At 47.7% G+C, this 15,195-nt stretch overlaps 4 protein-coding genes across 5 annotated transcripts; all 4 read right to left on the bottom strand.

Moving 5' to 3' along the window:
* Positions 1-3,949: 3,949 nt before the first annotated feature.
* LOC100832279 (40S ribosomal protein SA) lies at positions 3,950-8,513 on the bottom strand. Of its 2 annotated transcripts, XR_730055.3 has the most exons (6): positions 8,232-8,513; positions 7,673-7,935; positions 7,386-7,583; positions 7,102-7,282; positions 6,628-6,813; positions 3,950-4,798 (listed from the first exon to the last, which is right to left on the bottom strand). XR_730055.3 is itself a non-coding variant. In XM_003558610.4 (5 exons), the coding sequence occupies exons 1-5, from the start codon at positions 8,374-8,376 to the stop codon at positions 6,680-6,682; spliced, it is 921 nt and encodes a 306-aa protein (XP_003558658.1). In that variant the 5' UTR covers positions 8,377-8,513; the 3' UTR covers positions 6,367-6,679. The 2 variants fall into 2 exon arrangements, 1 of the variants encoding a protein (XP_003558658.1); XM_003558610.4 differs by lacking the exon at positions 3,950-4,798 and having other exon boundaries at positions 6,367-6,813.
* On the bottom strand, positions 4,084-4,779 carry LOC104582414 (transcription factor MYB64-like). The gene is made up of 2 exons (XM_010231938.1): positions 4,525-4,779; positions 4,084-4,428 (listed from the first exon to the last, which is right to left on the bottom strand). The coding sequence occupies exons 1-2, from the start codon at positions 4,777-4,779 to the stop codon at positions 4,084-4,086; spliced, it is 600 nt and encodes a 199-aa protein (XP_010230240.1).
* Positions 8,514-8,942: 429 nt separating the features above from the next.
* Positions 8,943-12,168, bottom strand: LOC100831772 (eukaryotic translation initiation factor 3 subunit K). The gene is made up of 8 exons (XM_003558608.4): positions 11,914-12,168; positions 11,333-11,389; positions 11,199-11,249; positions 11,039-11,101; positions 10,465-10,515; positions 10,306-10,372; positions 9,629-9,711; positions 8,943-9,399 (listed from the first exon to the last, which is right to left on the bottom strand). Exons 1-8 carry the CDS (start codon positions 12,019-12,021, stop codon positions 9,199-9,201), a joined length of 681 nt encoding a protein of 226 aa, XP_003558656.1. The 5' UTR covers positions 12,022-12,168; the 3' UTR covers positions 8,943-9,198.
* Positions 12,169-13,796: 1,628 nt separating this feature from the next.
* LOC100826410 (ethylene-responsive transcription factor 1) lies at positions 13,797-15,195 on the bottom strand. Its single transcript, XM_024458042.1, has 2 exons — positions 14,893-15,195; positions 13,797-14,825 (listed from the first exon to the last, which is right to left on the bottom strand). The coding sequence occupies exons 1-2, from the start codon at positions 15,119-15,121 to the stop codon at positions 14,131-14,133; spliced, it is 924 nt and encodes a 307-aa protein (XP_024313810.1). The 5' UTR covers positions 15,122-15,195; the 3' UTR covers positions 13,797-14,130.

Here is a 15,195-nt window from a genome sequence, read left to right as displayed (position 1 = left end):
GACATGATCTCACAGAAAAGAGGATTGGAGAGGAAAATTTCTGCTCTGCGGTTGAGATCTAGGCACGATCGCTATTCGCTTTGCCATGTTTGCATGGTATATCTAATCTGGGCGCAATTTACTTGTAAATAAGAAAATTAACCAAAGCACAAGCACATATAGCACACAGATCCACCACATAGATGCTTATTCAGTTATTCAGGTCGCAATGGGACTCACATTGTCACAATTATTAAACGGGGAGTTCTCTCCTCGAAGGAGCGGGGATGATCAGAAAACCACACAAGCACACGGAAACGAACGATAGGAATTACTCTAGAGCTGACCAGCCCTGGCAGCCATGAAGACGGAGGCCACGAGCTGACTTGCCTGCCGCTGCACCTCCTCCCTCACCATCTCCCGCATTGCTGCCACCACTGCCGGCGTCATCACTGTCGGCGTCTCCGCTGCCACCGGCGTCATCACTGTCGGCGTCTCCGCTGCCACCGGCGCCATTGGTGCCGCCTGTTCCACGGGCTGCTGCTGCTGCTGGTGCTGGGGCAGGCCCAGGCTCAGCGTCAGCCACGCATCGTCAGCATCACCACAGCTCACCCCAGCAGACGCAGACCCTTCTCCTTCGTTGCTCACGCGCTGCCGCTTGGCCGGCGGCGGCTCGTTGTTGACCTTCAAGCCTGCGTACTCCTCGTACTCTTCCACGTCAATCACAACAGCTTTTCCTTTCTCTGCCGCGGCGGCAGCAGCAGCAGCAGCCGAGGCAGAGGCAGCGGCAGCGGCATTAGTATGGGCGAACTGCGCTGCGGCGCCGGCTCGGGCTTCGCCGATGCCGAAAACGTGCTCCTCGGCGGCGAAGGGCGCCCGGCGGTCCTGCACGGCCAGGCTCAGGTGGTTGCACCACCGGCGCCGGCAGGACTTGCCAGTGCGCCCTGGCACCCCGGTGCTGATGTAGCTCCAACGCTCCGCCCCGTGCTTCATGACCATGTACGTCAGCCGGGCGTCCTCCTCGGGGCTCCACGGGGCCATCGGCGACGGCGTCGACGACGCCGTCTCGCGCGAGCAGTATTGACTGATTGCGGTGGAGATGGGGATGGGTTGGAGACTCGTGGAGTAGGAGATGGGGAGCGTTGATGCAGCGAGAAGGAGCACGAACGCGGATAGCAAGAAGGTCTGTGGCATGCTGTGGGAGTACCTGCGCGTGAAGTCCCGTGTGGAAGCTCCTATGCTGCCGGCGTTGGACTTTGTGATTGATCGCAGCAGCTGGCGGTGGGGGTTTGCTTACCTGGACGGGCTAGAACGACGTCAGCTTCGTTCAACGCGCCGCGCAGCCACTGAGCGTCGGTTTCGTCCGATGTGCAGCGCGGCCACAAAAGCGAGTAATGCAACGAGAGGTAGAGCGAGCGGTATATGCAGCGACAAAACCGAGTAGCGGGACCACTTCAGTTTCGTGCACCGTGATAAAGCCGTGAGCGTCGGTTTTGCCCGATGCGCCGCGATAAAGCGAGTAGCGGAAGGAAAGGTAGAGTGGGTGATGCATGCCGCTCCACCCGTCGGTTTGTCCGCACATATTCACGTGTCGAATAAGTAAAAAAAAGGAAACATAATTTTGTAACTTGGAGGCCCACAGTGAGAGGGACGAGCCTCATAGGGCCCACAAACTTCCTCTCCGTGCCCCCTCCCCTCTTAGATTAACGCCGCACAATGCTTATCCCAGAATGCTCTGACATGTATCATTTGTTGATGGCATTGCTGTTTGCAATTGTAAGTCGTGGGCGCAGATGTTTACGTACGCGTGGATGGCTAAAAATGCCTCAGTTTCGTTCAACGCGCCGCGCAGCCAGTGAGCGTCGGTTTCACCCAATGTGCAGTGCAGCGACAAAAGCGAGTAATAGAAGGAGAGGTAGAGTGAGTGGTGTATGCAACGACAAAACCGAGTAGCGGAACCACTTCAGTTTCGTGCGCCACGATAAAGCTGTGAGCGTCGGTTTTGTCCAATGCGCCGTGATAAAGCGAGTAGTGGAAGAAAAAGTAGAGTGAGTGATGCATGTCACTGCACCCGTCGGTTTGTCTGCACATATTCACATGTCGGATAAGTAAAAAAAAGGAGGAAACATAATGTTGTAACTTGGAGGCCCACGGTGAAAGGGGCGAGCCTCATAGGGTCCACAAACTTCCTCTCTGTGCCCCTTCCCCTCTTAGATTAGCGTCGCACGAGACTTATCCCAGAATGCTTTGACACATATCATTTGTTGCTGGCATTGTTGTTTGCAATTGTACACGGGTGGACGGCTAAAAATGCCTCAGTCTCGTTTAATGGGCCACGATAAAGTGAGAGATGGATGGAAATGACAGGTGATGCATGCAGCACGGATGCAAGCGGAGCCGTCATTGCGTCTGCACACATGTGTGTGACCAACAAAACGGAAAAGTAAACACATATAGAACATTATACTCTAATTTGGAGGGCCGTTAAGACAAGGATGAGCCCTTTATGGCCCACAATCTACCTCCAAGCACCCCCTCCCCTGTAGATAAGCGGCACCCGAGCTTAGTTTACAAGAATACTCTAACATGGATGTAAGGCTTGCTGCTTACATTGTTGTTTGTAAGTGTAGGTGCTTACCCGTGGATGCTTACGCGTGGACAGGTAAAAATGCATCAGTTTCAGACCGATTTGTACGATGGGTGGCTAATGGTATGCTTTGCTACAGTGTTGAGAAAACCGTAACTTCTGAAAATATTATCACTAGATTTTGGTGCTAAACAGTTAATCAGAACCCTTACTTTTGGAACTTGTTGTCAGAAAATCACAATTTTTGAAAATTTTATCACTGAACTACAACTTTTGTGCTAACCTGTTAAGGGAAAACCATAATTTTGCAATCAACCATGTTAACTACTGATCCGACTGGCGGGGCCCACACACCAGCCTCTATTGCTGAAATAAGCTCGCTTTTTTGCTTCTCTAGTCTGGATCTACCAGGTTCGAGCCCAAATGACAAAGAGAAGGCCATTGTGTGCTAGCTGTAGCAAGGCAAGTGAGCATTGTCCTTTTTACATGGTTTCCTCCCGGATCAATAGAGAAATATCCACCGCCTTGGACAGCCGAAGCTTCGTCACACATTTGAGCCCAAACAAGGCAAGCAAAACCCAAGCTTATTTCAGTTATAGAGGTTGACGTGTGGGTCCCATCAGTAAGATCTGCGGTTAACATGCTTGATTGCCAAACTGTGTTTCTTGTAACCTATTAGCACCGAAGCTATGGTTAAGAGATAAAAATAATTTAGAAGTTTTGGTTTTCTGAAAACAAAGTTCCAAAAGTACAGGTTCTGTAATATTTAATCAATTTTTTGTTTGTTCTTGAAAGTTTGAGAGCTAGAGCCAGTGAAAAAGCTCGATGGCAAAGCTGCAACCTGCGCGCAAAGGGCTAGTAATCGCCGAGGCTGCAGCGATGAAAGAATGCCAATGATGGACCAGCAGATCAAGGCTTTTAACACGGGTAACTAAAATCATGCTGGCTTGGTTTGGTCGGGGTGCAGGATTCAATTACTATGGTCTATGGTCAAGAACTGGCCATATATAGTTGGAGGCAATAATAGGTGAAATATATACATGTGATTAATTGTTTGCTCAGCTGGACAGTTTATGTTTTGTTTTCTTTAGGAAAAATATAAAGAACCCAGAAAATGTTTTGCAAAAAGAGAAAGAACTGCTCCTGTAAATATGGTACCGATACAAACATGCTACCTGCATTGGTTTTGGACGGCGGTTTACCTGTATATGTTTGTAAACATGGCCTCACATAAAAGAGGATATGCTGGAGGAAAATTTCTGCTCTGCAGTTGAGATCTAGGCACGATTGCTAATTTGCTATTCGCTATGCCATGTTTGCATGGTATCTAATCTGCCGGCGCAATTTACTTGTAAATAAATTTAACCGAAGCACAAGCACATATAACACACAAATGGAAGTTCCCACACAAATCAATTTATTCAGGTCACAATGTGACTCACATTATTCAACGGGAGTTCTTTCCATCTGAAAATCACACAGACAGAAACAAACGATAGGAGATTATTAACTAGATTCTAGAGGCGACGGGCGGCGCCAGCAAAGGCGCCCATGAAGACCGAGGACGCGAGCTGCGCTACCTGCAAATCCACCTCCTCCCTCACCATCTCCCGCATCGCCGCCATGATCGGCGCCTCTGTTGCCACTGGCACCATTGGTTCTTGCTTGGGCACGGGCTGCTGGGGCAAGCCCAGGCTAAGCGTGAGCCACGCATCATCGTCCCCACCACCACTGGCAGCAGAGCCTCCTCCGTTACTCACGCGTTGCCGCTTGGCCGGCGGCAGCTCGTTGTGGACCTTGACGTCGGCTTCCACCTGGTCATCTTCCAAGTCAATCACCACCGCTTTTCCTTTTCCCCAAACCTGCGAATTATTCTGTGGCGTGGCAGCAGCATCAGTAGCCGAGGCAGAACCAGCGGCATTAGTATGGGCGAACTGCGCTGCGGTGGCAGCTCAGGCTTCGTGCTGGGATTTGCGGTGGTTGGAGTTCCAGTGGTTCTTGACGGAGTTGTCGGTGCGGCCGCTGTTGAGGCCGCAAGCGATGTCGACCCACATGTTGTCGCGGAGTGACTGCGCGTTGGCGATGAGGGTGTGCTCCTCGGCGGTGAAGGGGCGGCGGTCCACGGCCGGGCTCCAGCGCTCCGCCCCGTACTTCTGGACCATGGTTGTCAGCTTGGCGTCCTCCTCGGCGCTCCACGAGTCCTTCCTGTCCATCGGCGCCTGTGCGGTGGATCTGTGGATGGGTTGGAGTCTTGAGTAGGAGGAGATGGAGAGAATGTGTGCTGATATACCGAGAAGAAGCACGCACCCTACGCACGCGTATAGCAAGCTCTTTGGCATGTTGTGTGCGTGTGTGCGTGGTGTTTGTTGTGGACGCTCCTGTATGGTGTTCCTGACGCCGGCATTGTTGTTTGTGATCGCAGCTGGCGTGTGGGGTTGCTTACTTGGACGGCTAGAAAATGTGTCAGTTTCGTTCACCATGCCGCGTCGTTACATAGCCAGTGGGGTCAGTTCCGTTCACCGCGCCACGACACAGCCGGTGGGGGTCAGTTCACCGCGCCGCGCCGCGCCACGACAAAGTGAGTGATGGCTGGAAAGGTGAAGTGAGTGATACATGGAGCACGGATGCAGCGCAGCCGTCAGGCGTCTACATACATGTGCGTGAAGAACAAACAAGAAAAGGAAACACATATAGAAAATAATGCTCTAACTTGGAGACCCATACTGAAACCGATGAGTCTCTTCTATGGCCTACAATCGACCTCTCAGCGCCCCCTCCTTAGATTAGCATCATTCGAGGCTTAGCTTACAAGAATACTCTAACATGTCTGGCACGTTGCTGGCATTGTTGTTTGCAACTATAGGTGATGGACGTGGATGCTATGCGTGGACGGCTAAAAATGCGTCAGTTTCTTTCAAGACTTCACGACAAGCGACTGATGGATGGAAAGGATGAGTGATAAATCCAACATTGGTAATGCATCGATTGCGTATGCATAAATGTGTCCATATGTGCAGGATGTACATGTAACTATGTAAGAAATGGAAACACACATGGATGATATTGCTCCCAATGCTCATCTAACACATCTAACACATGTAGTAACGAACCCTCTAACGCAGTGCTCCAACTTGGAGCCCCCTACATATATAGTAATGAACCCTCTATGGCTCAATTTACCAAACCGTGAAGCCGCTTCAACTTACAAGAATGTTCTACTAACATATTTTGTTGTTGCTAGCTTTACTTTTGAAATTGCAAGTAGGCAGAAATGCTTATATTTGTTTTGTGGGTCCGGCAAGGACGCTTACATGGATGCTTGAAAACGCATTTCAGCTATACCTGGCCTACCCTAGGCCGGGCCAAGCTCCATACCAAGCCTGGCCTAAAACTCATAAAAACTTAAATTTTAACATTAAAATGAATAAATTAGTAAAGTAATCATTTTCAGGGTATAAATGTTTTATCATATATGTTTACCTTACGCAAAGGCTGTGGGCTGAAATCCAGAGCCCAAAACGGCCCGGTGTGTCGGCCGCGTATGCCCAGTGTGTCAAACTAACGCAAATGCTATTGAACGCCCAAATAGTAGACAGAAATGAGCAGTCTGGCTGTCAGAGGAAGGGATTATAAGGCCGGCAACCAGACCAGAACTAACATGCTAAGCCAAGGAGTACCTTTTTTTTGTGAATCAGCCAAGGAGTACATGTGAAGTGGTTATGCGATTCAACTGGGCAAACATGCCCCAGAGAAAATGCAAAACTACCCAACTGAAAAATAACTTTTGATGAACCAGGAAGTTTACGATACCAACACAATCATATCTAATTTCCCAAACTAAACTGCAACATAAAAGCTGTTACACATTTACATGAAGACATTATAAGAACTACAAAACTGAAGGACCAACAGAATGAAAGCCAAGTTATAACACATCTTTCAAAGATCTCTCCATCTGAGCTCCATAACAGAGATAAACACCAGGTGCATCTAGAAAATCCTAAACCATGTATGTTCATAGAGTAGATAGTAGATCGGATCTGATTTTAGAAATTTCATACCTCACAAAACATGAGCTTTAAGCTGCCAAGACATCTCAAAGTAAAACTTAGTCTAGTCCCAGCCTTGAGCAGCAGGTTGTGCTGCTGGGTCCCAGCCAGTAGCGGGCACCAGGGGGGGAGCGACACCTTCCACAGCCACAGCAGGTGCTCCTGCTTGATCCCACCCATCAGCAACAGCCTGAGGAGCTGGAATTAAGCACAACCAAAAAAGAATCAGAAACAATGGAACATCTAGCGTTTGCAAGATGCAAACATCTAGCGCTTGCAAGATGCAAGAATCAGCATTGTGGTTTTCTCTGAACACACGAATTGCAAACTCACGACAAGAAACAGGCAGCCATAATATGAAATGACTTTGGCCAAAGGATACCTAATTTAAATGGTGGCAAACTCACATCACCAAACAGAATTAAGGTCTATAATAGTTTACATACAAGTAAGGACCTTTCAAGAAAGGAGAACGACAATACAGACCTTGAGCAAGGGGCCACTCAGCACCACCAGCAGCCAGGGGTGCAGCAGCATCAGCGGGCCAATCACCTCCCCATTGACCAGCTGCTGGGTAATCAGTGATTGCAGTATACTCTGGGGCCGCAGCAGCTTCCTCCTCCTGCTCCTTTGCTTCCTCAGGGTCCCTGTAGAAAAATAGATCAACCTGCAAAGTGCAATCAAGTTCAACTAGTTAGTACTCGATACAAAACTATCCACAAGCAACACATTTCAACTAAGATTTCAAAATGATAAATAAGCCAACGTACCATGACATCCCACTTGTGCCCAGGTAGGATAGTGCCCCTCATCTGCAAAACCATCCTGGCCAAGAGCCAGAACAGGCACCCAATGCTGTTCCTCCCCTTGTTGTTTGCTGGGATGCCGATGTCAACATATCGCATGGGAGAGTCAGTGTCACAGAAGGCAATGGTTGGGATGTTTCCCAGAGCAGACTCCTTGATTGGCTGCACGTAATTCAGCAGAAAACATCACTCATCATCATATAAACATATAACGCACAAGGGTTCTACTTTGTCATGGCAATTCGCCCCACCTGGTGATCGGTTCTTGGGTCGGTGAGGATAAGCAGGCGGGGCTCGCTGAAGGAGGTCTGCATCTGGTTGGTGAAGGTACCAGGGGTATGCCTTCCAGCGATTGCATTCGCGCCGGTGTGCTGCGCGAACTTGAGGACGGCGCGTTGGCCGTAGGGGCGGGCAGACTGGACGATGATGTCCTGGGGGTTCTCGATGGCGACGATGACCCTTGCCGCGAGCTGGAGCTTCTCCCATGTCTTGCCAAGGTTGATGATGTAGATACCTACAAATTAACAACGGACAAATAAAATTCAACAGTTCATCTGAGAACAAGAAAACAGAAGCAGCATCTCTTGCAATAAGGTGGAACGAAATTACGACGCTAGGTGGCATGATCCGAAGCATATCAACTTAGAAAATAAGGCCGTCGTTATGATCATGATGCAGAAATAGTTATAGAGTTCAACGGCAAGTCGGATTATACCTAGGTAAAGCTAGATCGAAGGATACCTGACCGTAAAACAGGGCAAGTGCTCTAGTACTTCACATATCCATGGCAGGGCGTGAGTTGGCACGTACCATCCGAGCGGCGCTTGAAGACGTAGCGCTCCATCTGGAAGTCGCAGTTCTTGGTGCCGAGGTGGACGTCGGCGGCGAGCATCATCTGTATGTCCTGCTCGCGCTGCGACATTGCCCGCGGGGATTCTCCAGCAGCTGCCGCCATGGTTGATCCGGACGCGAGCGCGTCTGGGTGGCGCCCGCGAAGGAGAGGAGGGGCAAGGAGAGTGATCGGTGGTCTGGGACTGGCGGCGATAAGGGGCAGACGGGGAGGGGACGGCGCCTCTAAACCCTAATCCCCAGCCATGCTTTTGGGCCTCCTATAGTCCGGCCCGAAGTGGCCATCTTTCCCTCTTCTCTCGTGAATTTGCTCTTTTTTTTTTGCCCAGTTTATTTTATCAGTGACAGAATATGTATCGCGAGACGCGAACATATATTCTGTCATTTGGTTTGAAGATTTATGAGGCTATGACAATGATACATGAACCTATGTAACAGGTCGTGGATTTTATTGGAACGGAAGAGGTGGATTAAGCATTAACGAGCCAAAATGAATTCAACAAGAGATTGATGAAATTCCAGTGTAATACCCAAGAAGCTGCATATGGATTCTCCTGCTGCTTGCAGGCATCATCATGACAAATTGGGGACAAATTTTGTGCTGAGACCAAAATATGTAACTGATGTGCAAAGCTGTGCTCTCACGAATGCAGGAAATTAGCATATTGACAGTAATGCAAAGCAAACACAACTTGGAAATATATATGTCGCTACTAAAAGTATATTCGTTGGCAATACTCATTTAGCTAAATAGGTGCATCCGATATTCCCAAAACATCAAAATGCAGTACATGATATAAGAGAAAATACAAGTGCCAACACTAGCTTTTTTTGCCGCGCTCAAGTTCTATGAAACCCTCCGGAGGGAGGTCTGGGTGCAACCAAGATCACAGAAGTGCTAGTTGTCAATTCCATCATGATTACTGAATCAGCTCAAGAGGGGGAATATGCGAGTTATGTGCTCGAACGGAACAGTGTCGGCTGTGTTCTTCTTAAGTTCAGGGTGATTGAACTCGTTGCGCGGAAGGACGATCAGCTGGGAACGGGCACCCTTCTCAATCATCCAGCCCGAGTTTGCAGCATGATACTCAATAAACTTGTCCAACGCAAGACCTTCAATGTTGATGGCCTGAAAAGAGATGTGCATGATTTTAACATCAGCAAGAAACAATCACCACTATTGGATAAGCAGCATAATTTGGCTGATGATGATCTGTTTTTAGTTCATATATAAAGAAAATATTGCTATCATCTAATATATATGCTTGAACTGGCATGCTTAAGAACAAGCTCGTAAGAAAGCCAATGCAGCTTGGAGGACTTCCATACTTAATAATTAATAAGAAGACAGTTTTTACCTCTGCAAGAACAGGTCTAGGAACTTTCTGGTATGTCAAGGAGAGAACATGAATCGCATAGGTTTGGATTGCCTGCTCAAAACCTGCAAAAAGAACTCGTTATGCCAGTAAAAATCATATTTAGGTTTACAGCATCAAACTGAACACAAACAAAGGACAAAAAAAAATCCATAGCAGTTTCCAGTTAGAATTTTACAAAAATTTAACATGCAGGCACCCTTTTTCAAGTGAAAGAAACAACAAAAGGAGAGGTGAAGTTAACAACGTAAGACGTCTAGATCATAAGGGAACACCAGGCACCTATTGAACGGACAACGGGACAAGCACACAATTATTTGTTTGGGATGAATACGCCATGCAAATACATACTGAAGAGTCAAAGGCTAGGGGCTATTTGGGAAACCGGTATTACCAAGGAATACCTATCTCCCAAACAGGCCCTAACAGTAAAACAAGTTCCGCAGAAATAAGCTTCAGAAAATGTAGTGAGGTAGAAAAGCTGTACTGCATAATTCACAGCCAAGTCTGATGACAGAAAATGAAATGCAATACTGACATGATTCAAAACTCTTCCAAGGAATCCTATATGGACATTACACATAGTACAGTTACTCGCAACAGGTTCTCTTTACAAAATATGATCAGCAATGGTTTTAATGTCTTGAGAAAATAAATACCTGGAACAACTTCTAATAAGTTACGGTTCTTTGATGCCTCATCCCAAAACTGACGGAACCTGCCAGTCTGTAAGGCGATTAATTAAGGTTAGCAGCCAATATTCAATACACGCTAGTTCACGGACATTTATACAACAGTCACTTAGTCCAAGTATGTACCTCCAGATAGTGAGAGAGAACTATCAACGTCTTGAACTGCTCCTCCATTTGCTAAAATAACAGCATACAAGTCAACTTCAAATGACAGCAGAATATTTCAGGAGACCCAACAAAAATGAATTAAAAGATGCACAACTAAAAGGCAACAGGAAGAAGTCTAACATCTTGAACATGTGCAAGACTAATTTGTATTGTGCAAAATTTCAATGTTTCAAAAACAGCAAGGGATACTCCAAGTCAAAACAAATATTGGTTTGCACGATACATTGATATCCAAATGAGAGTATACTGAGTATAAAGATGTTCATTCATACATCTACAAGTCTGCAGGTTGTTACAAAGACTGCATATCCAAGTTTACAGATCTGGTATACATTTTCAAGGTTAACATAACGACCAACTTCAATGACAAATAGATCAATGAGCATTCAAACATAAGTACATAACTCAACACCCTTAATCATGGATGTTGCAAGTTGAATGCTTAATTGCAATTGTTCGGGAAACATAATATGTACAGAGGGTGAATATAGATTCCAAAGGGACACAGGAAAGCAGAATATATTTGTCATACCACATGTTCAGGAATTAAGAATAAGCATAGGCTGAAGTCAGGGGCTGGCATTGCCATGAGCGCCTGTCAACAAAACAACATGTACAGAGCTCAACAGTTAGGGAGTGGATACACAAAGGTGGAATTAGAAGAACTGATGTAACCATTCTTATTCTCTGACCTTAATCAATATGCGGGCTACAATTTGTACGCTCAACCTGTCTGGCTCAAACTGCAATAGGGAATTAGTCATTAAGTAGCGTACAATGAAGCAATAATCTGGTTAACAAGATTTCATATACATGTCATCATTACCTGGTAAAGGCGAAGAAGGCTGAGATTTGCGTCCAGGTTATATGTTTGAGAGGAAACCTAATAGAAGAAAAGACATATTATTAATCTGAAAGGATAAAAACATGTCATACCTAATAGTAAAAAGGCATGCTTGAATACTAGTGCACAATACCACAAAACCTAAAACCAGATTTGTCAAACATGTTCCTGTGAATTCACAGGCCGAGCAATAAGTGTATCAATAAATCAAGTGTGTTCTATGTGTATCATGTGCAAATAAGCTCAATACTGCGAAATCCTGATCACTAGCCACGTATCTAATAATTCAAAGACCATCTCTCCATCCATCCACCATTGCTGACAAATTATGAACACGTTTTTGGGGTCAGGTACCCTAAATTTCTAGTCTGTATTGCTACGAGTGACTTCCATCTGACAAAGCCGCACAATATAGCACACCACCGACCACCTAATTTCGCCACGAAACAGAGATTGCTTTTACCACAACAAACCATAAAACCGGCAGGCTGAGCCCTACCAATTTATACCAACTAAACGAACGGAACAAACAGGGGTAACCGCACAGCAGGGCTAGGGTTCACCTGCTCGTTGACAAAGATCTCGAGGTCATTGAGGATGTCAGGGTTGTAGGGGTTCACGGACACGAGCTCCTCCACCGTGTACGTCTCCGCGGCCTGCTCGTTCGCCATGGTCGCCGGTCTAGGGGAACACTAACGCTAGCTAGATCGACAAACCCTGGGTGGGAGCCGCGATAGAGGAGAGGAGTGGCGGCGCAGAGGAGGGGGGAGGTAACGGGTGGAGAAGGGTTTTCGGGTTCGTGTAAGTTTGTTACTTTAGTCCCTCGATTATCCGTGCGCTGCGTGGAGAGGACCTGCGCTGCAAAATATTACTGTCCAAAATGCGTTGGTGTACAACTTAAGTTCGGATATCGCATATCTACCCTTCTGTACTTACATTTGGGCTACTTGCAGGAAGAAAAAAATCAGGATGCTTGTTCAAAAACACGACATGATAAGTCAAGGAATACCATGGGCTCTTTTCAGCCCACAGCCTGCTTGTGAGCACCCTGGGTTTGCTACTCCTGTACAGTGTCAATGGGTAGTACTGTGTACTATAATACTACACTCCAACTGTGCTCATTAATTTACAGAAAGGATCAGAAACTCTTTTCCGTTTTAGGCCATCATACACACACATTCCTACTTATAGCATCCCAACTCAAGTGATGCATTCCTCATTTGCTCTTGTCAGTTTCCTGCTTGGTCCATGGTCCCATCTCTGTATGCAGTCTGGATGAAGTGATGATCTTCGAAGCCTGGTCTATCCTTTGAGTGCATTGCTTCAAAAAACAGGAGGTGATTTTGCAAGGTCCATGCATCTTTGTTTTTACATACATGTAAGTGATCATCATTCATCAGCACCTCATCTCTTGTTTTTTGTTCTGCTTCTTTTTTTCATTAGTTTGTGCATGTGGTCTATCGAGTAACAAAATCTTGCACAGAGCCAGTGTCTTCTGAATGCGCATAACCGAATCAAGATCTTTTTCAAAAACCATCTTTGACAATCCTTGGTTAGAGAGGGATTTAGAGGCATTCACATGGCCAAATAGTAATAATCCAAGGGAAAGAAGAGGTGATACTGATACTGATCGTTCTCTCTCTTGTACTGACCCTGTAGTGTTCCTTAGGATGCACAATTGCTCATGAAAATTTCTCCAGCATACAGGTACAGCAAGTAGCCATCCTTAGCCATCCTTATTTGGAAACTGAAACCCGGACGATTGTCTATATCACTGGGAAGTGTATATGGCAGATCGAATCTTTTATGAAGAATCATGAGCCACAAAATTGGTCCATCATGCCGTGCAAATCATGCACTTGCCGGCATCCGTGCGATTAATAATTTTCTGAAGGAAAGATTAGATAGCATATATTTTGTTCTGAATGATATCGGCATGGCCCTCAACTTGCCAATAATAAACAACGAAAAGTCTGAAGACACAAGCACCTTTGCTATTTTATTTAATTTTCTTGAATGGATAACTTGCCTTGGCTTCTGCTTCCACTTATAATTAAGTTTCTCTATCTTTGCTTGAGAATCCTGCAACCCAACTTAAATTGGAATGTAGCCAAGTCGCTGTCGTAGCCACCTCTCGACAAGAATTATAAGAGCAAGATGTGCAACTTGTAGCTTAAAAAATGGAGTGTCATTCAGCAGCGCATGAAAACCAGCTGCAGCCTCTTATGCCCACCGCTTTACAAGACGGTTTTCGCATCCATTTGGAAAACTGCTATTGCAAAATCATGGATGAAGAAGAGAGGATTGTTCGCGAGCTCCAACATGGCAAGTGTTTTCTGGACTTCGTCAGGTCAGGTGTTTGCAAAACTTCTTGCGGTATTTATAATTCTAGAAAAATAATATTAACTGCACAGTGGAGAAATTTTGTACGTTTAGACATCCAGAATTGTAGGCTTAACTGAATCCAGCAAATCATGGTCTTCTTACATAACCAACTCAACATGACAGGATGACTAGGTGACACATATACACTAGACTAGACGACCAGGTTCACAAACTTATCTGGTACTAGTATTCACAATCACAAGCATCGAAAACATGACCGACTCGATCATAGGACTGTTGACGAACACTACGAAAGTACGATACAGTTTGATCAGGCGGCGGGGCAGTACAGTGTATACTACAGACACGGAATCTGACGGGCAAACTCAAGCAGTACAACATAATTCAATCAGTAACAAGTAATCATGAAGTGGCCCTTGTCTGCGAGCGCGACGTCAGAAAGCGGCGGCGTCCATGGGGAACTCGTCGAAGCTCCAGAGGCTGACGCTGTCCATGCCAGTGTTCACGCCGCCGGCATCCTGCACAGCGTCCCCGGCGAAGAGTCCTTCGATGGATTCGCATGTGTCCGATTCTGACCAGGGGAGCTCACACAGCATGAACGGGTCGAACTCCAGCTCGTCGGCGAACCCCCGCGTGGCCGCACCGCCGGCGCTGTCGGCGAAGGAGCTCCCGATTATAACCGGCGGCAGCTCGGCCACGGAGGCGGCCAGGTCGAGGAACGCGTCCACGTCGAAATATGGCATTGGCATCAGCTCTTGCTCGATCTCCTGGGCGCGTGCTGCTGCTGCGGCAGTAATAGCAGAGAAGCACGCCGTCTGCGCAGTAGTGGGGCGTCGCGGTTTCGGCGCGGTTCCGCAGCGTGGGCGCGCACGGCCTGGCGCGGCAGGGAAGTTGAGCTTGGCATTGCTGCCGCGGAGGCGGCGGGCGGCGACGTCGTAGGCCCGGGCGGCCTCGTCGGCGGTGTCGTACGTGCCGAGCCAGACGCGGGCGCCCTTGTGCGGGTCGCGGATCTCCGCCGCCCACTTGCCCCACGGCCGCTGCCGGATGCCGTGGAGGCCCCGGACGCGCTTCTTCTTCCTGCAGCTTGCCGCCGCCTGTGCCTCGCGGGCGCGCCCGGAATCGCCATGGACTGCATGCGGAAGGAAAATCAGTCTTCCGTTGAGTCCAAACCTCAGAACTTGTTCAGTTGTCAGTACCTGGGGAGAAGGCAGGCTTGGATGCGAACAGGACAGGGAAGTCGTCGTGGAAGCCTTCGAAGGCAGCCTCGAAGTCGTCGACGACGCTGCCGTGGCGCGTCTTGTTCGTGCCGCCTTCCTTCTTGGAGCTCACCGGCCAGACTTGGCCCTTGGCGCCGACCGGCTTCGACGCACCACCACCGCGCGCCGGCGGCGGGGTCAGCTCTGCTAGGATGGCGCCGCCGCACATTGTTGGCTGCGTACTTTTTCACTCGGGTTTTTCGTTCACGTGTGGTTGGTTGGTCACCGAGGGAGGGAAATGCA

Source organism: Brachypodium distachyon, chromosome 1 (assembly GCF_000005505.3).
Source record: "Brachypodium distachyon strain Bd21 chromosome 1, Brachypodium_distachyon_v3.0, whole genome shotgun sequence".
Taxonomy (NCBI): domain Eukaryota; kingdom Viridiplantae; phylum Streptophyta; class Magnoliopsida; order Poales; family Poaceae; genus Brachypodium; species Brachypodium distachyon.
The sequence above is the reverse complement of the archived record's forward strand: the minus strand, read 5'-3'. Positions and strand labels throughout refer to the sequence as shown.